Source organism: Rousettus aegyptiacus, unplaced genomic scaffold (assembly GCF_014176215.1).
Source record: "Rousettus aegyptiacus isolate mRouAeg1 unplaced genomic scaffold, mRouAeg1.p scaffold_m13_p_13, whole genome shotgun sequence".
NCBI classification, from domain to species: domain Eukaryota; kingdom Metazoa; phylum Chordata; class Mammalia; order Chiroptera; family Pteropodidae; genus Rousettus; species Rousettus aegyptiacus.
This window is the reverse complement of record NW_023416288.1, coordinates 49787841-49810716: the sequence shown is the minus strand read 5'-3', so window position 1 is coordinate 49810716 and position 22876 is coordinate 49787841. Positions and strand designations below refer to the sequence as shown.

The 22876-nt window shown below is 46.8% G+C and overlaps 2 protein-coding genes across 10 annotated transcripts in view; one reads left to right on the top strand and one right to left on the bottom strand.

Moving 5' to 3' along the window:
- LOC107500556 (GTPase IMAP family member 7) overlaps positions 1-22876 on the top strand; it is a 42089-nt gene that overhangs the window by 9409 nt on the left and 9804 nt on the right. For 3 of the 7 annotated variants that reach the window (XM_036230681.1, XM_036230682.1, XM_036230680.1), the window contains one exon: positions 915-2545. The exons of 2 other annotated variants lie outside the window; for them this stretch is intronic. In XM_036230681.1, the coding sequence (XP_036086574.1) occupies positions 915-1564 (650 nt within the window). In that variant the 3' untranslated portion in view covers positions 1565-2545. Of the gene's footprint in view, positions 1-914; positions 2546-22876 lie in introns of those variants that run through there. 2 more of the 7 variants (XM_036230683.1, XM_036230686.1) reach the window with 2 other exon arrangements.
- LOC107500562 (GTPase IMAP family member 1) lies at positions 12843-17115 on the bottom strand. Of its 3 annotated transcripts, none has more exons than XM_016125948.2 (3): positions 16876-17115; positions 15088-15136; positions 12843-14128 (listed from the first exon to the last, which is right to left on the bottom strand). In XM_016125948.2, exons 2-3 carry the CDS (start codon positions 15128-15130, stop codon positions 13263-13265), a joined length of 909 nt encoding a protein of 302 aa, XP_015981434.2. In that variant the 5' UTR covers positions 15131-15136; positions 16876-17115; the 3' UTR covers positions 12843-13262. The 3 variants fall into 3 exon arrangements, with proteins under 3 accessions (XP_015981434.2, XP_015981435.2, XP_015981436.2); XM_016125949.2 differs by lacking the exon at positions 16876-17115 and adding an exon at positions 15399-15668; XM_016125950.2 differs by lacking the exon at positions 16876-17115 and adding an exon at positions 15310-15398.

Here is a 22876-nt window from a genome sequence, read left to right as displayed (position 1 = left end):
TAGTAGGTGCATTCTGGCCCATAGATGGGCATACGTGACTAATTCAACCATCCCTTCATGGATGGACATTCAGTGTTTTCCGGCCCGCTCTGTGCAAAAACTTGAATATTCAACAGTGAATAAGATAAATGAGATCTTTGTCCCCACAGGATTCCCCAAAAGAACTACTAAAATTTGAATAATGATAATTGCAGCTGACATTCTGGGCCGGAAAATTATATGGAACATGGGCCAACCAGTCAGTCCTCCTAGAATGTAATGTATCATCCTCGTACCAACCCTATAAAGGAGACATTCGTATCGTTGCTCTCATTGTACAGATGAGTAAACTTAGCCAGAAATATGCGAACTCAGGCAGCAGTAGGGACTTAAAATTCTGTCACCACCCTCTGGCCAAGACCCCCAGGGACATACCAGTTACAAGATGAAACTGGGTTAATTGACTCGTGGCCCCAAGAGAATAGCGCGTCTCAGGGAACCATGGGGTGTCTCAGGATGAGGTGTTGGAAAGGACTTTTTATAGGATTGGGCTTGTGCGAGGTGGTTTTGGGGAACGTAGTAACCACCCAAAGGCAGTATGACAAGGACATGGTGTCGCTGGCATTTCGGCTGCTTTCTTTAAGCGCCACGTTCTTTCCTCCTCCCAGAAACTGTCTTCTGCAATTTTGCTCAAGTTCCGTGCCTCTCCGGGCACACCGCGCCCACCCTGATCTCATCTCTCCTACTGGATAGAGAGGGTCTTGCAGGAGGGGGCGACCTTTTCCAAAACTCTCGTTTCCCCCCGCAGTATACCTGATGCTCAGGGCTCAGTGCTCAGCGCCAGCGCGAGGTCGCTCTGGGCCGTTGGTTTCCTCTTCTCTTCCTCTTGTGTTTGGGTCAGCCCTCAGTCATGAGTCCTCCCCGCTTTCTCCTAGCAGAGACCCTGAACCTCGTCCTCGTTGGGAAAAGCGGGACCGGAAAGAGCGCGACTGGGAACACCATTCTCGGGAGATCTGACTTCGTGTCTCTGCTGAGCTCACAGCTGGTCACCAAGACGTGCCAGAAAGGGAAGGAGAAGGTGGCTGACCAGGACGTGGTGGTCGTGGACACTCCTGGCCTCTTCCCAGGTCCCGGGGCTGCAGGCCAAGAAGCCCAGCTGGAGAAGATCAAGAGCTATGTGTCCAGCTGTAAGGATGGGAACACCATCCTGGTGCTGGTGTTCCAGCTGGGGCGGTTCACTCAGCAGGATGAAGAGGTGGTGAAGCTGCTGGAGACTGTCTTTGGGAAGGTCGTTCTGAAGTACACGATCTTGCTGTTCACCCGGAGGGAAGACCTGGAGGGCCATAGCATTGAACAGTACGTCAGGAACGTGAAAAACAACGCTCTTAAGAAGATAGTTAAAAAGTGTGAGGAGAGAGTTTATGCTTTCAATAACAACGAAACTGGCCAAGCTAGGAAAGACCAGGCATTGAAACTTCTGAGCATGGCCAATGAGCTGATACAGAGGCGTGGGCGAAAAGGATATATCCAGGGGCATGAGACTCACAAGAGTGCCAACAAAGTTGAAAATATGGTAAGGAATTAAAAGAGAAGGCTCCTAAAATATCTAAGGTCTCTTTCACTTCTCAAAAGCTTCAGGTTGCATTGCGGGCGCCTCGTAGAGCAGATGGGGTGGATGAGGGGTCGAGAGATGAATGCACCTTGTGAAGCTTCTGCTCTGCTCTTCGTAGCTGAATAGATCGTCACGCCGGGGCAGGTTGTAGGGGATGGGAAAGGAGGAAGCAGACATAATAAGGTTGCCTGCTGGCCTCCTGACCTGGCCCCACTACACATGGTGGTGGCATGTTTTTAGTCTGAATGCGAAGTGGGCCCCAGCCAACCCTTCTTCGCTGCCCCTGAGGAAATGAACGTGACTCTGTGAGGCTGCCAAAGATTTTATTGCTAATTGTCACCATGAAATAGACTAGAACAAAATCCAGGAACGCAGTGAAATGGCCACGATCAAACAACCTTGCAGAGTTCTGAAATTCTAATGTAATCCTAGATTTCTCCTAGAAAAGGTTATCGAAAACTCTTCCACCCTTTCCTCTTTCTCTCTTTTCTTTTTTTAATCCCTAGAGATTAGGAATTAGGGTCAAACTCAGAGAACTCAAATAATAACGGCCTCCATGCATTAGAGGCTTAAAGTGTCTCGCGCCCAAATGCCCAGCTTTGTCCTAACACACCGGCCACCTCCGTGCTCCAGGTCGCTTCCTGGTTCCAAGCAGATTAAGTTGAAAGCCACCTGGTGTGGGTGCTGCAGGAGATGAGAATGACAGAAGCGGCACCTAGTCCGTGCAAGGCCGGATGTTCTCAAGGTCAACCGCTTTATAGATGCATTGAGGATGCCTTTGATCTGTGAAAGTGTCAGGCTGCTTTCAAGATGAACTCGTTCGTAAGAGCGTGCGCTGTCGCCATTAATACTTCCATGCTCTACATCACTGTTCATGTGACAAATTCTGGAAGACGTGGGTGTACATATATTCAGTTGAATGAAATAATAAAGATGTATTATGTTATGAGTTTACGTCCCCCTGATTCCTACTTTTCTGACTTGGGGGAAGAACGTGCCTTCACGGAGAGTAAGTGTTTAGATACCTCGACTCTGGTGAGTTTTTTGTTTCTTTGGTGCCTGATGACCTTCAGACTGGGTGACAGCCACTTTAGTGGACATCCACCAGCTTGGGCTTCTACCACGCTGGACATTTCACGCGAGTGAGGACAAATAAACGCCACTGGGATTGGAACCAGCGCAGGGGGGTAAGACAGCCCAGGAGGCGTGCGTACCTCTCCCCAGAGCTCCTCTTTCTGTTCAAAGGCAGGAACAGACCCTGCTACCCGTGGCCGAGCAGGGGCCATGGGAGCTGACTGAGGCCGGGGATGTGAGGGCATCTTCCCCAGGAGGACCTGCTGCTCACCTCGAGGAGGACTCCTTAGGGATGAGGGTGGGAGGAGGTGGTGACGGTACTTCTGTGTCAGCTCCTCCTGGAAACACTTGCTGAAAAAGAGGAGCACAGAGGTTTATTGGGGGTGGGGATGGAGTAATGTCTGTTAAAGACAAATGGAGGAAGCTGACCTGGGCAGAGAAAACCTCGGATCTCACTGCAGGTCTGATTTTTGCAAAAGGAGGGGGAGGAAGCTGGGTTGGATGAGGAGGCCCCAGATCTGACAAAGCCTGTGCCAACTCAGTGGGGAGTCCTGGGGCACAGCCTGACCAACAGCCACATCCTGCATTGGGCAGACACTGGTGGCGCTGTGTTCAGCCCCCTACTCCCCAGAACAAAGGTGGTCACAACTGTCACAGCTGGAGGCTATCAGCTGACTGCTCCCAATGCCAGATTTTTGTTTCTTCTTTTTTTAATGTGAGAGACACGACTACTCAGAGTGACTCAAGAAGAAATAAAATCTGCACATACCTATAACAAGTAAAGAGATGAAAGTAGTAATTTAACAAAACTACCCCCAAAGAGAAGCCTAGGGCCAGATGGCTTTACTGGTGAATTCTACTAACCATTTGAAAAGGAATTAACACCAGTACCTGGCAAATACTTGCAAAAAAAAAAAAAAAAAAATAGAGGAGGAAGTACTTCACAATTCATTCTATGAGGTCAGTATAATCCAAAAATGTTACAAGAAAAGAAAACTTTGGAGCAATATCCTTTATGAATATAGACATAAAAATCCTCAAAGAAATACTAGCAAATCAAAATACAGCAACTCATAAGCAGAGGTACATACCACAAGAAGTATGCACCAGGTGTAAGTATATCTGGGATTTATCCCAGAAATGCAAGGTTGTTTCAAAATATAAATATCAATCAATGTACTACATCATATTAATAGAACAAGAGACAAAAATCACATGATCATCTCAAAAGATGCAGAAAAAAATATTTGATAAAACCCAACACCCACTTATGCTGAAAATGCCCGATAAATGAAGAAATATAATTGTGATGTTCTTCGACTTATTTTTTTTATGCTTTTCAACCCTCCTCACACGTTCCAGACTCCTGGGTATTTCAAGCAAAGCCCTTCATATTGTGGCATCCATGTATCTGCTCATTTATCACTGACTCACACTCAAAGCGTTGCACCCAAGGGTCCTGCCCTTCTGCCCACATGGCTTCCTCCGGCAGCTGTCCCCATGTCCGACTGTTCCCTCACCTCCCCGGACATGCACATATGCTGTGGGTGACCGCTCCGATTTAGCACTTAGGTTCAAGAATTAATCTTTCTGCCCCAACCAAGGCTGACTTAACTGCTCTTCTATTTGCTTCTATCACGTTCTATGCCTACCCAGATCAAGTGCTCGTTACTTCCTGTTTGTATCCCCAAGTGTATTATAAAACCCTTGGTGACAGAAGAATCCTTGTCGTTAAGTTACATCCCAATATCTGACATGTCCAAGGCCCTCAGTGTGTAATTTGTCAGTCATTTATCAGTCGAGTGTCCCCACTCCTTGATGACTTGGCGAAATTAGGTCTAAACAATAAATTTACACTGCGTAGGAGTTCAAAGTCCTTCCCTAGATTTCTAAGAGTTTCATTTCCTTCTTCCTCAGCCTTTTCTCTGTTTCCTCATTCTTGTGAAATTATGCAGCCTTTCTAGTCCAGACTATAACTCTGAAAGCCTAAAATGCAGTATTATCACTTAAAAAAAAAAAACAAAAACCCAAAACGGGAATTCATACACGATTATTTATATGCAGGTTTTCTTTCTCTTTTTTAGTCTCGGGAATTTTACTGGAGAGTCTGCAGAGTGCAAGAGTCAGCATGTAGCCTTCCTCTTTCTTTTTGATCACTCTCTTCTCTTTGCCGTCCCCTGTTTTTAAAAAACTGTAAGATGTTTTGTTTGTGTGTATGAGGTCCTGTCCCTTAGTGGGTAATAACAGTCTGTCCAGCTTTGGTCAAAAAAAACAAACAAACAAACAAACAAAACCCAAATCCCCCTTACTCCTCCTTCTCTCCACATTATATTGAAAGGTAGGAAAAATCACTTTAACGAACATTAAGAAATGTCCCACACATTCAGAACATTGGATAAATTCTAGTCGAACATCGAGTGTGGACCAAAGAATGCTCAGGGTACTCCGTCAGGGTTAACGAGAAGATATATTTGTGCTTATATCTGGTTTCCAATTTGTTTTCTAAGAATATTTAAAAGACTCAATTCAAAGTCTTCCAGCTCCTAGGGGAGGGGTGTCTGTTTTTGAATTTTCTGCAGCTGGCTTGTGCCAGCTGTTGACTGGTGGCCGCATGTTTTTCGGGTGTCTGGTTGCTTTGCCTCCTTTTTAGGTTCTTGATTGTTCTCCCCCTCCATCTCTCCATCTCATGAGGCTGGAGGAGAAAAAGTGTTACTGATGTGCTTCCTGTTTTTCAGCTTTCGCCTCATTCTTCCTTTGTGGTCTAGGGGGTTGTATTTGAGATTGGCTTATTATTTTGCACTTGAGGTTTAAATTCGGAGGTGGCTTCTCGTGCAGCGTGAGGTCGGTGACTTGTTTGTTCCTTAGGGCTGGGGTTCTAAAGATCATTTCGGTGTGGGCTCCTCGTTGGGTACTTCACTTAGAAAACTGCTCGATAAGTTACCAAGTTTATTTGAAATACTATGTCCGAAAATTTCTGCTAAGAAAGCAGCCATATTTCTGCATTCGATGGCATGTTAATCTTATGCAGGAAAAAACTAGTATAATGCAAAATCTTGTGCCCGTAACTTTTTTTGTGTGTGCCAAATTTACTTAATTAAGTTTATTGTGTCCCTTATTAACGCATAACATGGTGACAGGTGTACTGGTGTCATTGAGCTCCCCTTCATCTAACCACCAAGTAATGTATGCATAATTAGAGGCCACTGTTCGGGGAAATAAGTTTGTGTGTGGTTTTTTTTTTTTTTAATCTCCCACACCTCTATTTGTCTCACATCTGCAATTGAACAGCAAGTAGCAACAAGCTTTGACAAGAGTTTAGCTACAAGGCCAAACTCATCATAATTGAGGTCATTTTGGGGTTGTCGCATGTCAGAGCTTTCTTCATTTCTTGCAATGTAGAAGAATGTTTGTTATCCACAGCAGGAAACTATGGTTTGGTTGATACCTGTACTATTATCAACTCGCCAGAAGGTGCTAGATCCTGTGGCTCTGAATCTTTTTTGGCCGTAGACACTTTTTGTGGCTAAAGTTTCACGATAGCCATCAAAGTAAGGTACAAATTGACTCTAACAAAAGAAGGTGCACCCTATTTAAATCCCACTCGATTGGGTGCAAGATCCTTTTAATGTGCTGTTGAGTTCGGTTCGCTAATATTTTGTTGAGGATTTTTGCTTCTATGCCTACCGGAGATATTGGCCTGTTGTTTTCTTGTAGCGTCCTTGTCCAGTTTCAAAGTCAGGGTTATTTTGGTCTCATAAAATAGGTTTGGAACTGTTCCTTCCTCTTTGATTTTTGGAAGAGTTTGAGCAGGAATGGCATTAATTCTTTTTTACATTTTTGGTAGAATTCACCCATAAAACTTAGGTTTTACTTTGAATGGAAGATTTTTGATTACTGCTTTAATTTCCTTACTCATTGTTGATCTGTTCAGATTTTCTATTTCTTTAGAATTCAGTCTTGGTAGGTTGAAGAAATTTTATCCTTTTCATCTAGTTTATCCATGTGTTGGTGTATAATTAAATTGTTCATAGTAGTCTCTTATGATCCTTTGTAGTTCTGTGGTATCAATCATAATATCTCCTCTTTCATTTCTGATTTCGAGACTTCTCTCTGTGTTTTTAAAATTAGCCTAGCTAAAGTTTTATCAATTTTGTTTATCTTTTCAAAAAAACAGCTCTCTATTTTGTTGATCTTTTCCATTGTTTTTCTGATCTCTATTTCTGCTCTGCTCTTTGTTATTTCCTTCCTCTGCTAAGTTTGGGCTTTTTCTTTCTTTCTTTCTTGGTTCCTTGAATTGTAAAGTTAAGTTGTTATTTGAGATATTTCTTCTTTCTTAATGTAAGCATTTATTACTATAACTGCTCTTAAAATTATCTTTACTGCATCCCATACGTTTTTGTATGTTGTGTTTCCATTGTTTATTTCAAAATATTTTAATATTTCCCTCTGACGTCTTCCTTGGCCCATTGTTTAATTTCTAGGTTTTTGTAAATTTTCCAGTTTTCCTCCTGTCACTAATTTCTCAAGTTTCATACTGTTGTGGTCAGAAGACATAACTGATGTTTTTTCAATATTTTAAAATTTGCTAAGACTCATTTTATGTTCGTGTGTGTGTGTGTGTGTGTGTGTGTGTGTGTAGTTTGCAGACATTGAACAATAGGCTGCACAGAATTAATCCCTACAGTCGGTCAGGTGTGTGGAAAAGGAAAGCGGATGACAACTGGAATCTCCACAAAGCAATGAGAAACCAGAAATCTTAAATAACTAGATAAACACTGAAGATTCTTTTTATCATTTACAAATTTCTTCAAAAAACACTTGACTCTTGAAAGTAAAATCGTAACGCTGTATTGCTGACTTTATGTTTTATGTAAATGTAAAATGTATAACATCGATAATGCAGAAGATGGGAGGAAGTACTAGCATAATGTTGTAAGGATCTTACAGTATATATAAAGTGACATATAGTCACTGAAGGCAGAATGTGATATGTTAAAGGGGCATATTGTACATTGTAGAGCAACCGCTAAGAAAATAAAATGAGGTACAGCTCATAAAGCAATGGTGCAAATAAAACGGAATTTTGGAAATTCACCGAAAAGGCAGAAAAAAGGAAGAACAGACAAAACAAAGAGAACCACATAGCAAGGTAATGCATTTAAGCACGATCATATCAATGGTATGTTCTAAGTGCTCCAACTATGAGATAATCAGATTGGATAAAAAAGCAAGACCCAACCGTCTGCGATCTAAAGGAAATCCCACTTTCAACATAAAGACACGAACAGGTTAAAGGAGAATTGAAAAAGATACATCGTGTGGACTAAGTATATGAAACCCACAGTGGCTGCATTAATATCGGACAAGGCAGGCTTTAAAAGGGTGCCATCTCTACTCCAGCGATGAAGAAGGATCTTTTGTCATGATAAATAAGTCAGTTCATCAAGGAGACACAATGACACTGAATGTGCATATGCCTCCTAAGTGACTGAGCTTCAAAACAAACAAGATGACTTCCGAAGTTTAAGAAGTGAAAGCTGTCGACGGCCATGCTACCCGGAACAAGGCCACGCCACCCCGAACAGGCTGATCTCGGAAGCTGAGCAGTGTCGGGCCTGGTTAGTATTTGGATGGGAGACCATCTAGGAAGCCCAGGTGCTGTAGGCATTAAAAAAAAAAAAAAAAAGAAGTGAAATCTCTCACAAATGAATGGAGAAATTGACAAATCCGCATGCAAAGTTGGATATTTCGATACCACTTTCTCAATACTATATTATGTTATTTTCTTTTTTTTCCCCCTAAATTGAGCACAGACGAGGGGAGAGAAACTGTTTCATAATTATTCAGATTTCTTCCCGTTTAACTTTGACTTGCAGTTTTGTTTCCACGTTTCCCATAGTCTTATCTGAAGAGGTCCTTGGAGGGACTGAAAGAGCATGACCTCTGAGACTCAGATGATGGCTCCAGGCCCCGTGCGGTGGGTGGCTCGGCGCGTGCCCCCCATTTCCTCGCTCCTGTTCACAAGAAAGCTGGAGTCCCTGACGTCACTATGAGTGGACGGAGGAGGGTGCTGTGCACGAGGCTGCGGGGAGGGGACCTGTGTATTCCCAGGGTTCCATGATGCTGCTCCGCAGCACGGCCTGGAAGATGTCTGCCCCACCAGGCAGCAGTTGTCACCAAGAGGCTAAATGATACCAGCTGTAGTCAATCACGCCTACAGGGTTAGTTATGCCATAACTGGTGGGCTGGGGCTAGACATGCAAGAAGTGAGTGAGTGGTGGGACCAGGGGACGGATGTGTGGCGGGGGACATTATCCCCCCGGGCTCATGTTCAACAGTACGGGAGATCGGCCTCAGCAATGGGTAGAAATGCAGGGGAAATGGCCATTTACCGTTTACTTTTCCATCCTACAGCAACAGTGTCACGAGTATCTTCCAAGTCTAGAAAAGTCCCTTTCTAGACTTAGCATTCTACATGGAGGGCCATCAACTCAGCATTTTCTCAGATTCTGATGACCATTCAGGACAGTGGTCCACAGTCTTTGTGGGACCAGGAACCGGTGCTCCTATGAGAACTTAATGCCTGGTGACCTGAGGCGGAGCCGAGGCGGCGATGCTGGTGCTGGGAGCAGCTGCAGATGCAGACGAAGCTTCGCTGGCTTCTGCTCCGAGGCCCGGTCCCGAACAGGCCACAGACCGGTGCAGGTCCGCTGGCAGCAAATTCCCTTAATTACTTTTCCTCCATCTTAGAATTCCGTGATTACCTTCACTCTGGCAGGAAACTCTCTGGCCATAAAATTCTGTGTTGACAACTCCCCCACCCCCCTTTTTTTTTGCCCGAAATTGAAAAATGTTGTGTCACTGCCTTCCGATTGCTACAGCGTCTGACAAACAACCTAGAGATGACCCTGCGCCACTGTGGAGGTGGGGCGCGCTGTCCGTCTGGTCAGGAGTGTAGGTTTCCGGGCTCTTCCGGGTCTGTCCTTGTGCATCAGCTGCTCTGGCGCTGGAATGTCACTCACCTCCACAGTGGACCTCAGCTCGTTTTTTGCTTGTTTGTTTGTTTGTTTGTTTTTGTTTTGTTAGCAGCTGGCCCTCCAGAACCGATGTCCTCCCAGGTCACTACTGCCACCTCTGTGCCTTGCATGGGGGTGGCCTACATCCCCCTTACTGCCCTGCTCACCTGTCTCCTCTCCCTGAATGGCACCAACATGAGTTACTGTGTGTGGCCCGGGGCGAGGAGAGGGAATCACGACGCGGAGGTGTATTAGTTTTCCAGGGCTTCCACAAACTGGGTGGCTTATACCAACAGAAATTTATTTTCTCGTAGTCCTGGAAGCTGGAGGTCCGAAATCAAGGTGTGGGCAGGGCTGTGCTGCCTCTTTCTGACGACCGTGGAGAAGGGTCCTTCCTTGCCTCTCCCAGCTTCTGGTGGCCTCCGGGAGTCCTCGGCTTGTGGCAGCACTACGCCACCCTCTGCCTCCGTCTTCACATGACTGTCCTTCCTCTGTGTCTGTCTGTCCAAATGTCCCTCTTCTGATGACACCAGTCAGAACGGATTAAGGCCCACCCTAATGGCCTTATGTTAACAAGTCTTGCAAAGACCTTATTTCTGAATAAGGTCACATTCATAGGAACTGCGGTTTACGACCTCGATGTATCTTTGGGGGAACACAATTCAACTCATGAAAAGGAAGAAAAGCTTAAAAAGTGAAGCTGAAAACAAACGGTGAGAGGGTACAGGAGATGAAAGCTTTGCGCGTCTTAAGGATGCGCTCATGAGCCCAGTTTCTGGACATTTCATGTAAATGGAGTCACACCTTTATGTGGTCTCATGCCTGGCTTCTTTCACTTAGCATAATGCTTTCAAGTTTCATTCACGTCTTACCACGTATCCGTGTGCCATTCCTTTTTATGGCTAAATAATTTTCCATCACGTGGATATACCACGTTCGATTTACCCCTTCATCAGTTGATGTGCGTATGGGTTGATTCCACTTTTTCAGCCATTGTGAACAATGCCGTGTTACCATTCATGTAGGAGTCTTGTATGCACATGTTTTCATTTCTCTAGGATACACGCTTAGGAGTGGAATTACTGAGTCGCATGGTAAGTCCATGTTTAACTTTTTGAGAAACTTCCAGATGCTTTTCCACAGGGTCTGCACTATTTTGCATCCTCACTTGCAATGAACGTGTTCAATTCCTCCACATCCTCACCAGTATTTATTATTTTTTCTTTCTATTTCTCTAGTTACAACCATCCCAGTAAGTATGAAGTGATGCCTTATTTTGGTTTTGATTTGCATTTCCCTCATGACTAATGATGGCAATCACCTTTTCATGTGTTTATTGGCTATTCGTGTATATTCTTCGGAGAAATGTCTATTCATATCTTTTACCCATTTGAAAATTGGGTTATTTGTCTTTTTATTGTGGACTTGTGAGAATTCTTTATGTATTCTGCATACTAGATCTTTATCAGATGTATAATTTGCAAATATTTTCTCATATTCTGTGTGGTGTCTTTTCACTTTTTTGATGGTATTCTTTAATGGACACAAGTTTTAAATTTTGATGAAATCCAGTTGATCTCTCTTTCTTTGGTTGCTTGTGATTTTGGTGTCATATATTAGAAACTATTGCCTAATCCATAATCATGAAGATTTACACCTGTTTTAAGAGTTTTATAATTTTCATTCATATTTACCTGTTTGATCCATCGTGTATATGAACATTTGTATATAGTGTGAGATACAGATCCAAATTTATCGTTTTCCATGTGGATAACCAATTGTCCCAACACCGTGTATTGTTTTTATCCACTAGTTTGTCTTATCCATTAGATATTTTTCATGGGATCCTTTCTCCTTTTACAGCTATGCCGCACACGTACAGGTGGCCCCTAAACACTGCCCACACAGGTGTCCTGCATCTCAGCCTCAGGGGGGTGGGAGTGTGCCTGCCCTCTGGCGTCTCTGGGGGCTCTTTCTCGCATCTCGCATCCCCACCAGCTCCATCACTGTCCCTTGGGACTGCTCTCTGCTCCATTCCTCCCCAAACAAAGAGCAAGAATCGAATGTTTCTCACTGTTTGCGTCATGGATTAAAACATTTCATTGCTCACACCAGGCGCTTGGCTGTTCTCTATTCAGATTCGCTTTCACCAGTGACCGTCCCCTTCCTCAGCAGAGTGACAACGGCAGAGTCATCCTGTTCGTTCACCCCAGAAGTGTCTTGAAAAGTGAACCAGACCAAATTCAAGATGCCCAGTGCGTGCCTCCGCTGGGATCTGTTCACAGCCCTTACACCAAAACTGAAATTTCAAGTCTCAGCGTTTTGCATTGAGCTCCTGTCAGTGTTTGCAATGGTTTCATGCAGAGCTTGTGGGCCTCTTGCTCCCACATGAGCTCAGTGGCTGCAGGTCCTTTTCCACTTGCGTGTCTCCTTGGTGACCTGAGGTCATCAGTAACCTGGGAATCCTGGCTGTGAAGGCAACGGGCAGAGGAAACTGCAGGGAGAAGGTCTGGGATTACACAGTCGATTCAGAGATGCACTTGAGTTCACGGGCGAGGGTGGAGGTGCCGGGCCAGAGCAAGTGTGGGTGCAGAGACAGGACAACGACAGGTTGGTGGCTCGTTTGACCTGGACCATAGAGCTGGCTCCTCCAGGCCTGCCCGGGACAGAGGGGATGACCACTCCACCCCTGTATCACCAGTTCTCAGCCCACGAAGGCCCGTTTGGCATTTATTTTGAGATGGAAACTAAACTTCCAAACCTCTTAAATTTTTTGATTCATCCCTGCATTGAAAAGCATATCCCCACCCTGTGAGTGTGAGTCAGCCAGTGAGAAAACTCTTCTTTCGAAGCAGACTTTCTGCAGGGTTTGGGTGGATGCTAGAGGGACTCCAGTCTCTGCTTATATTTTCCTTGGACTTGTAGAAGCGTCTGCATTCAAGCCGCTGTGGGGCACGGATGGGGACGCAGGGAGAGATGTCCCCTTCTGGGAGTGATGGATGGTACTTCAGTGTGTTCTCATCTTACGAGAATACACGCCAGTGTGTGCGTATGTGTCTGTCTCGCGTGGGTGTGTGGATTTTGCAGATGGGGTTTGGAACAGCAGTGTCTCTGTTCAATGGGCACATAAGGCAAATAAACAAACATCCGTGAGTATCAACTTCCTTTAGCACAGCGCTATTGTCCAGCATAGTTTATTCATTCAACTCAGATTTATTCGAACAAACGGGTCTGGACGGAAGCTCTGAGCTGGCTCTCGCCCTCGGTCCCCTGGGGAGACCAGGAATGAGTGAGTGGACAAATGCAACTCGTCTGCTTTCAGGAGTGAAGACGATTCAGTGACAGGGAAGGGCAGCCCGAGGTGGGCGGGAAACAGGCAAAGTGAAAACAGGTGCTGGGCCTCGGCGAGGGGAGCACTAAGGGAGGGCGAGGTCACACGGGAAGGTTTTGGGGGGCCGGACATGAGACCAGCAGGGACCTGTCGTTGGTAGATTACGGTCAGAGGAGGGAGGCAAGGAGAGCCTGCCCCCCGGAGCGCAGACACCAGGGATGCAGCCGTTATCAGTTGAGGAGTCCAAGTCCTATTTACGGCCGTCACTCACGACTGGACCCGGGCGAGAGAGCCAGGTGACCATCAGGCAGCACACGAACACAGCGCCCAGACCCAAGGCCATCCGCACGTTCACCGCCAACACCCGCCTGCGCAGCCAGGCCAGCGCCCTGTCCCACGGCCGCCGCCGCCTCCGCACGAAGTCCGCCAGCGTCTCCGCCACCCGGCGCCGCCGCGCCTCGGGGTCCGCGCCGGCCAGCTCCTGCGCCAGGCGGTACACGGGGTTGGAGAAGGGGGCGCCCGCGTTGGCCCACACCATGCGCTCCACCAGCACCCGCAGCTCCTGCACCTGCGCCTCGCGCTCCTCGCCCGCCGCGCGGTTGTCGAAGGCGCACACGCGGCCCCCGCACTCGGCCACCAGCTCCCGCAGCGCGCGGTTGTCCGTGTCGTGCACGAAGTCCTGCAGCGAGGCGCCCGCCAGGTCCTCCCTGCGCGTGAAGAGCACCACGGTGAGCGCCACCACGCCGTCGCCGAACAGCGCCTTGAGCGCGCGCACGGCCTGCTGGTCCTGCGCCGTGAAGCGGCCCAGCTGGGTCACCAGCAGCAGCGCGTGGGGCCCGGGCGCCGACAGCAGGTAGCAGCTGGTCCGCTCCTCGAACTGCGGGTCTGTATTGCTGACCTGGGAGCTGAAAAGGTCCGGCGTGTCCAGGACTTCCACATGCCAGTGGCCCCACCGGCAGCTCCCCACCTCGCAGGCTCTGGTCACCGAGGTGGCGCCCAGCCTGGAGAGGAAGCGCTTCTGGCCCAGGATGCTGTTCCCGGTGGCGCTCTTCCCGGCGCCCGTCTTCCCCGCCAGGACGAGCCTCAGCCTGGCCTCCTGCATGGTGTCCTCGGAACCTGGAGGACAAGCGATTCGTCAGCTCCAACCCGAACGGCTCGGGTCCTGGCTGCCTGGGCCCCCGGATGCCCTTGGAACAAGGCAGAGCCGTGCTGCCCGGCTCTGCTCTTCCAACCCCACCCGCCCTCGGGTCGTCTGGTCTGGGCGGAGCTTTCTGAGAGGGGGATCGTCCCTCCGGTGTCTTTCGTCTTGGGCTTCACCGCGAGCACCTGCAGGCGCTTAGCACCTGGCGAGCGCTTCTGCAGAGGGCGCCCCTCCAAAATGCCAGACGGGACGCCAGCTGCCGCCACGCTGCTGGTGCACAGCGGGCAGGGCTGTGCCGCGTGCCGGCTCCGCGGCCTCTGCCACGCTTCTCCCAGATCCCATCCCCCCGAGGAGGCGCGGGAGGGGCGGTGGGCCGCACGGAGTCCCAGACGCCCTGGGTTGGACTCAGGGCTCCGCCATCGCCAGCCGTGCAGCCTTGGAAGTTGCTCAATCTAAGCGTTAAACCTTTGTGCAAAACCCGGGAATAAAAACACGGAGTTGTTTCTCCGAGGGCTGTTGAGGGGATTAGATGACGTCATCTCTGTCCTCCTCCCTCCTCCTCCCGCTCCTCCCTCTTGAACCTGCTGCCTAATAAGAGGCCTGTTCAACCCCACGTCCTGGTTCTGTTCCATCTACGTGGTGAGTCATACTCCCTCTAGGGCATGATCTGGTGCCTTCTACGCCCTCTTCTGAGGGGTCAGAGTGGGCTCATCACCCTCATTTCTCATTTTGGGGGCAGAGGTCAAAGCAGCTGCTATCTCACAGCTGGGCGGAGGCAGAGATCCAGCTCAGATGCACATGTCAGGCTCCCGCTCTTCCCCCAGGCAGCTGGGAGACGCGTCTGGGGCTTGCGTGTCAGTCCCCAGGCCGCCTGTCCCCTCAGCACCGCGAGCTCACTCCTGGGGGCAGCGCGCAGCACAAGGCTCGTTCTTACCGTAGGCGCTTTCTTCATCTCTTGCCATCCTGCGTCCTCCCATGCTCGCCTGAAAGAGTCCCAAACACAGTTGGTCCTTTATTCGTTGCTCACACGAATCAATGGTATAAGCGTGGGCGACGGGTCAGGCATCCCCACGGAGCTGGTGACGCCACAGTGAGAACGTCATGGTCCCTGCTCCCCTGCACACCGGAGCTGAGGGAGGAACATCGAGGGACCCACCCGGGGTTGGGGTGACACTGCGAGAGCGCCCCGTGAGCTGAGTTGTGTCTGTCCAGGGACCCAGATGCAAAGGGCAGAGGGCGACTAACAGGATGTGGCGAGCAGCGTTAGATGTTCGTTTCTCTCCAGCCTCATGAGAGCTGCCCCCCTCGCTCCGAGACCCGCGCGTGCTGCACCGCTCCGTTCCTTTCCGGTTCTCCCTCTTCCTGTCGTCAGCCTGCTCAGCACAGGTGACACCGTGTTCTCTCCCGCTGGAGCCACACAGGCAAAAGCAGAGGGAGAGGCTGGCCGAATACCCGTCTCTGGCCCAAGGACTTAGACGACAGGCCCCCTGGTCCTCCGTGCGAAGGCGTTGGCGTTTCCGCAGCGCCCCCCCCCCCCCCCCGCCCCGCCATCCCCTCACGCCTTCCGTAAAGTGCAGCCCCGGGCCTTTGAGATGATGTCGTGCGTAGAAGCCAGCACACTCCCGCGACTGACAGCACAGCCGAATGGACAGACAGCCGCAGACTTAGAACAAGAATTTAGCCAAAGCAGGAGGCGGTGTCCAGCATGGAGCTGAGGAAGCACTGGGGACACGTGGGCCCTTGGTTGGCCCTTTAGAACTTCCCACAGAGTTTGCAGCAGGGTTTGAAGTCCTTTTTACGTCTGGCTTCACAGCAGGTGCACAGTACTGAAAAATGGGGCGATCTTAAACTTCCAAGCACCCGAGTTTATCCACCTAGTCCAGCACATTCTGAACCTGCTCCCTCTGGGAATTAATTATGTTGGGGATTCTTTAAAAATGTTTCTTTCTTAGAGATTCTGCTTCACATATCTGTTCTTTTAAAAAGTAACTAGGCCCCTTCCCCACCCCGCCCGTGATGCTGACGCATTCGGTCCATGACCGAGTTTCTGGATCGGTTGTCTTGGCCCAAACACTCATCATCCAGGGGCGGTGAGGGGGTCAAGGTGACTCAGGGGCCCACGCAGCCCTAGGCGGCTGGGCTTGGCAAGCACACGTTTAAGGGCACAGGTATAGCAAGGGTTTGCAGACCATACTTATGACCTTGCATGGCTCCTGAGACACCCTCTAGTGGGCACTGTGGGCTCAGAGCAAAGTGGAGTGTGCTGGGGGAGTCAGCCCAGGGGCACACGGCATTTTTACTTTGCGACTTGTTCTGGGGGTACGCTGGTGGTGAGACCTCAGAAATACCTTTGCCGGTGCTGACTATGCTTTGGGGAGTGTTTACTGCCTTCTGAAGTGTGTTTTGTTTCCAGCAAATGTATTAGGGGAACAGGGTAGGGGAGAGCAGTCCATTTTACATGAGCGTATGAGCCTCAGGGGCTGGAGAAGATGCTGGAAAAGATGCCTACCGCTTGTTCCGGACTTACTGGTTGTGAAAGTCAGAACGTCCTTACACACCTGAGAGCGCTAAGCCACTCTCTGCATTCCCGCTCCCCTGCCTGGTGCCTAGGAGAACCGAGAACCCAGGCGCTCACTCAGCCGGCTGCGTCCCTGCGCTGAATTCTCCCCTGTCCTCACGGCTCCGACTCTGCGGCCAGCTCCCTCCCCACGCTGAGGCTCACCTTTCCTGCAGATTTGGCGACAGGCTCTGAGGTTTGCCCGAGATGAGAGCCCCAGACCTGCTGCTTTCCCTTGGGCTGTGTGTTCAGCACGTTGTCTGCCCCAAGGCACGGAATGTCCACGCCTCTCAAACCTCAGAGTGCAGGAAACTCCCAGCGGTGACTTAAAGAGACAGAGGCACTGGCCAGTGAGGCCCTGGGGACGCAAAGTTTTTCTGGGAAGCCCACCCAGCTGCTCTGAACTACAGAGATGTTTTCAGAAGGTCCTTTGACCTGACACTAATAGCTTGTCCCCAGCAGGGGCTATAACCTCAGAGGAGAAGAGCATTTTTGGTTTCACTTCTAGCCTTGATCACAAATCTGAACTCCTTTCACTTTTTTAGGTATTTTCCTATAAGACAGCCTCCTGAGAGTCTCTGTCCCCAGGACAGGAATCTGTCGAGGACTCCTTGACTGGTCGTCAGGGTGGACAGGGCCATCAATGTGGTCCTATGTGCCAGGAACGCCGCGTGCAGAGTCTCACCATTGTGTAAGACGAAGAAGGCTTTTCCAGCTATTGAACAGAGGACAGCAGGGAGAGGATGGAGATTTCCATACAAGGCTTGGTCTGGCTAAGATTGGTCATTTGCGTGTATCTCCAGCTCCATTTCCAGGTTCTCCTTTCAAGAGTGACAGGAGAAAGGTGAATAAAAGAGCCACTCATGGTGTGCAGAGGTGAGGACAGGCTTGTGGCGTATGGGCCCTGGGCCCGGTCAGGTCATCAGCAAGCTGTGTGATCTTGCCTAATTCAAACTCTCTGGAGTCGACTTTCCCTTATGTAGTGAGGGGATTCACTTAATCTGATGCTTATGGGCTGGAGTCTGATTTTCGGGCGTTCTTACCAGCTCATTATCTCCAGTGAAGAACTCAACTCCCCCTAAAGGCCACCGAGGTTCCCCCACAGCTTTATTGGGACCTAATTGACATATATAACATTGTGTACGTTTACAGTGTACAGTGTATTGACTTGATACACTTATCTATTTGCAAAATGGTTACTTACCGTCTCAGCGTTAGCCAACATCTGCATCCTGTCACATGTTACAGGTTCTTTTTTCTCCTGAGAACACTTAAGATTTACTCTCTTTCGTTATATAGCAACTTACAAGTCTATGAGACAGTATTCTGAACTCGAATCGCTTTGCTACACATTAGAATCCCCAGAACTCACTCAATCTAACTGTTTGACCAGCATGTCCCGTGTCCCCACCCCCAACCCCTGGTAACTGCCATTCTACTCGCCACTTCGACGAGTTTGGATTTTAAAAATTCCACATAAAAAAGTGATATCATATAGCATTTATTGTCCTCTGATGGTCAAATGCGACATGTAGCATTATATATATACACATATCTATACAGTTTATCCATTGATTTATAGACAGACCTTAGGCAGTTTCCATATCTTGGCTACTGCGAATAATGCTACAAAATCTCTCTGAGATCTTGGTTTTATTTCCTTTCGATAGATGTCCATAGGGATCATATGGTAGTTCTGTTTTTAATTTTTGAGGACCCTCCATCCTGTTTTCCATAGTGGCTGCACCAATTTACATTCCCGCCAGCAGTGCACGAGGGGTCCCTTGCTCCACGTCCTCGCCCGCCGTTGTTGTGGCTTCTCTCTTTGATCGTGGCTGTTCTGACAGGTGTGAGGTGATATCTCATTGAGGTTTGGGTTTGCATTTCACTGGCGATTAGTGATGCAGAGCATCTTTTCCTGTTGGCCATTTATATATATCCTATGGAAAAATGTCTATTCACTTCCTCGGCTCATTTTTAATATGGATTGCTTATTTTCTTGCTATGGAATTGTATGAGTTCCCTGTGTGTTTTAGATATTAACCCCTTATTAGATATATGATTTAGAAATATTTTCTCCCATCTGTAAGTTGCCTTTTCATCTTACTGATGGTTTCCTTTGTGCAGAAGCTTTTGTGTCAAATACGAACAACCATTACCAAGGCCCGATGTCAGGGAGTTGACCCCCTTCGTTTTCTTCTAGAAGTTTCAGGCCGTACATTCAAGTCTTAACCCATTTTGAGCTGACTTTTGTGTATGGTGTAAGGTAGGAGTTTCATTTCATTCTTTTGCATATGGCTGTCGGTTTTCCCAGCACCGTTTATTGAAGAGACTCTCCTTTTCCATTGTATATTCTGGGCTCATTTGTTGTCAATTAATTGAGCATTTCTACATGGGTTTGTTTCTGAGGATTCTATTTTGTTTCATTACCTATATGTCTGTCTTTATGCCGATACCATACTATTTTGTTCTGAGTAGCTTTGTAATACAGTTTAACAATCAGGACGTGCGATGCCTCCAGCTTCGTTCATTCTTGACTGCTTTGGGGATTCTGGATCTTTTGTGGTTCTATACACATTTTAGGATTGTTTTCTCTACTTCTGTGAAAACCATATTGGAATTTTGATAGGAATTGTCTTAAATCTATAGGTCTCTTTGGGTCATTTTGGACATTGAAACAATATTAATTCTTCCACTCCATGAGCACGGAGTGTCTTTCCATTTATTTGTGTCTTCTTCAATTTCTTTCATGAACATCTTATAATTTTTAATGTACAGATCTTTCACTTCCTTGATTAAATATATTCCTAGGTATTTGATACTGATTTGTATCCTGCAATTTTATTGAATTTGTTTGTTCTCACAGTGTTTTTGGTGGAGTCTTCAGGATTTTTTATGAATAATGTCATGTCATTTGCAAATTGAGACTATTTTACTTTTTCCTTTCTGATTTGGATGCCTTTTATTTGTTTTTCATGCCTATTGACTCTGGCTAGCACTTCCAGTGCTGTGTTGAATAAAAGAGGTAAGAGTGGGTGTCCTTGTATTTTTCTTGATCTTAGAGGAAAAGCTTGCATGTTTCTACTATCGAGTATGATGTTAGCTGTAGGCTTGTCATATACGGCCTTTTTTATGTTGAGGTACATTCCCTTTGTACCCAGTTTGTCAAGAGTTTTTATCATGAAAGGATGTCAAATTTTGTCAGATGCTTTTTTGTATTCATTGGGGTGGTTAAATGAGTTTTCTCTGTGATCCTGCTAATGTGTGTCACCTTGACCGATTTACCTGTCCCTGCCTCCTTGCCTTCCTGCACAACGTTGAGCGTTAAAATGAAGTGACACCACAAGGCATCTTCGCCTTCCTCCTGAGTTTAGCATGAAAGCTTTCAGTCTTTTATCACCGAGCGCGGTAGTGCTTGCAGAGTTTTCACAGATGCCTTTTAGCAAATTGTGGAAGTGTCTTTATTATGAAAAGGTGTTCAATTTTGTCCAATGCTTTTCCTAAATTTAATGAGATTATCATTTTTTCCTCTTTATTCTATTGGCATGGTTGATTACGTTAATCAATTTGTAAATGTTAAACCAATATTACATTCCCGGGATAAGTCGCACTTGGTCATGGTATATGCTGCTTTTTATATATTGGTGGATCCTTTTTGCTAGTATTTCATTGAGAATTTTTGCATCTGTGTTTACAGGAGATATTGATCTGCAGTTTTCTTTCATTCTGATATGTTTTTCAGATTTAGTATCAGGACAGTATTGGCAACATAAAATGAGCTGGGAAACCTTCTTGTTCTACTTTTTGAAAGAGTTTGTGAAGAATCGGTATTAATTCTTCTTAAATGTTTGGTAGAATTTCCCAGTGAAGCCATCTGGGCTGGATTTTCCTTTGTAAGTAATACTTTTTATTAACAATTAAATCCCTTTATGCGTGATAGGTCTATTCAGACTTCCTAATTTTTCTTGAGTCAATTTTGGTGGTTTATGAATTTGTCTGTTTTGTCTATGTCATCTAATTTGGGGCATAAAATTATTCATTTTATTTATTTATTTATTCATTCATTCATTCATTTATTTATTTATTTTAGGCGAGGTAACCCTTGGTTGACCTCACAGATTACAAGGACATTGTCATCTTACAATCCCTTTTTAATTTATTTTTTGATGCCTACAGCACCTGATCTTCCTAGGCATAATATTTTCGTATACTTTTTTTGTATCTGTAAATTCAGTGTTAATGTCTCCTCCTTCATTCCTGAGCTTAGTAATTTAATTCTCCTCCACATTTTTTGGTCAAACTAGCTAAAAATTTGTCAATTTGTTGATGTCTTCGAAGAACCAAATCTTGGTTTTGTTGGTTTTCTGTCTCTAGTTCGTTAAATTCCACTCTACTCTTTAATACATTCTACTTCTCACTGATTTAGGTTTAGTGTGTTCTTAATTTCTCACTGCCTTGGTGTGGGATACTAAGTTATTGGTTTGAGATCATTCTTCTTTGTTTTTAACATATATTATATATAGCTACAAATGATTATATCATATATAAATTATTATATTACATATAGCTATAAATTTTTCTCTAAGCATTGATTTACCTACACCCCATAAGTTTTGCTGTGTTGTTTTAATTTCACTTTCATTCATCTCGAAGTATTTATAATTTCTTTTTTGATATCATGTTAGATTCATTAGTTATTAAGAATCATGTTGTTTCCTATCCACTTATTACTGAATTTCCCAATTTTTTTCTGCTATCAATTTCTAATTTTACTTTATGTTTGGCTGGAGAACATACTCTGAATGCTTTTAAGCCTCTTAAATCTATCAAAGTTTGTTTTGTGGGCCCTTTCAAACATCTCTCTGTTGATCCACGTGTCTCTGTTGGTTTTACATCCAGCTGCTAGGTCTGCTAATCCATGGCTCTCTCGTTTTTGACAATGCCCCTTTGGTCTCCTTTGCACGGGTGGTTTTCGTGGCCAGTCTTTCAGGTTTTCTCTGACCCTAGGAGGATCTCTCCACTTGTCTCTTTTCCTGTTTCTCTCTGGTAAACCTGCTGGCCTGTGGTTCCCCCTGTAGCTCTCATAGTGTTACCATCCCCCTCTATACCACGTACCATTAAAATCTTAATTGTTTTCAAGAGAACCCTTTGAATTTCCCACAGTCTGTTTCAAATAAAGTCATTTTCTTTGAGGAGAACTCTGGAGTTCTTTGATATTATAGACCGTGTTTCTTCTTGACAAAATCTCTGAGCCACAGCTCGGGGCCTTGAGCAAGGGCTCAGCTCTGGTCTTCTCTGCCTCTCCCCGTGTGGAACCCCCGTCACATGAGGGAGCTGCAGCGTGAGCAGTCGGGGTCCCGACGTTCTTAGCCCGTTCCTCCTGGTATAGGGTCTCTGTCTTGCAAACAGAGAAGCAGCAGGGGCTGCCGGCTGCCCGCACCAGGAGTTTAGTCCTGCAACTCAGAGTTGCAGGGGAGGAGGAGTCCTGCCGGCACGACCCAGCTGGTGAGGGAACACACTCCGGATGGGTAGTCGGGGGGAGGGGAAGCCCCTTTCTTGACCATACCTGCCCAGGATGGAATTTCCTTCAAGCCAAGCTGAAGAGGAGGGTTGGGAGGGAGGAAGTAAATCATGGCTCCAGTACCATATGCAGACTCCACTCTTCTTACTACAATTTAGCAGGCTAAAAGAGTATATTTCTGTGTTTGATATTTGTCCTTAGGGCAACTTTTAGAGACTTTAATTTTTTAAAAGATAGTTTTTGTCAGTTATGATTGTTCCAGCTGCAGTAAATCTGGAGGGTTCCTCACGAGGCTCTCGAGCAGCAGAAACCCCGTCAGCGTTTCAGGATGAACCTCGGCCCCGCGCGCGCTCTCCCTGTCTGCCCTGCTGCCGTGTGTGTAGTTTCATGTAGTTGTGCAGCTCCGTGTGTAGTGTCATGTTCCCTTCTTGCTGTTCTTTAGTGGGGTTGAAGGAAATATCGCTAACTGGGGACCCAGGTGACAGCTGCCAGTCTTCCAGATTGCTGTCTGTATCTGGAACCCTCGGTTCTCCACCGAAAGCTAACATGTCATGTTTGCACAGATAGGGAGAATGCTGACGTCACCTTAAGTAGTCATTTATAGTCTTTCACAGCCTGGAAATGAGTCCTTTAGTCCTAACTTTC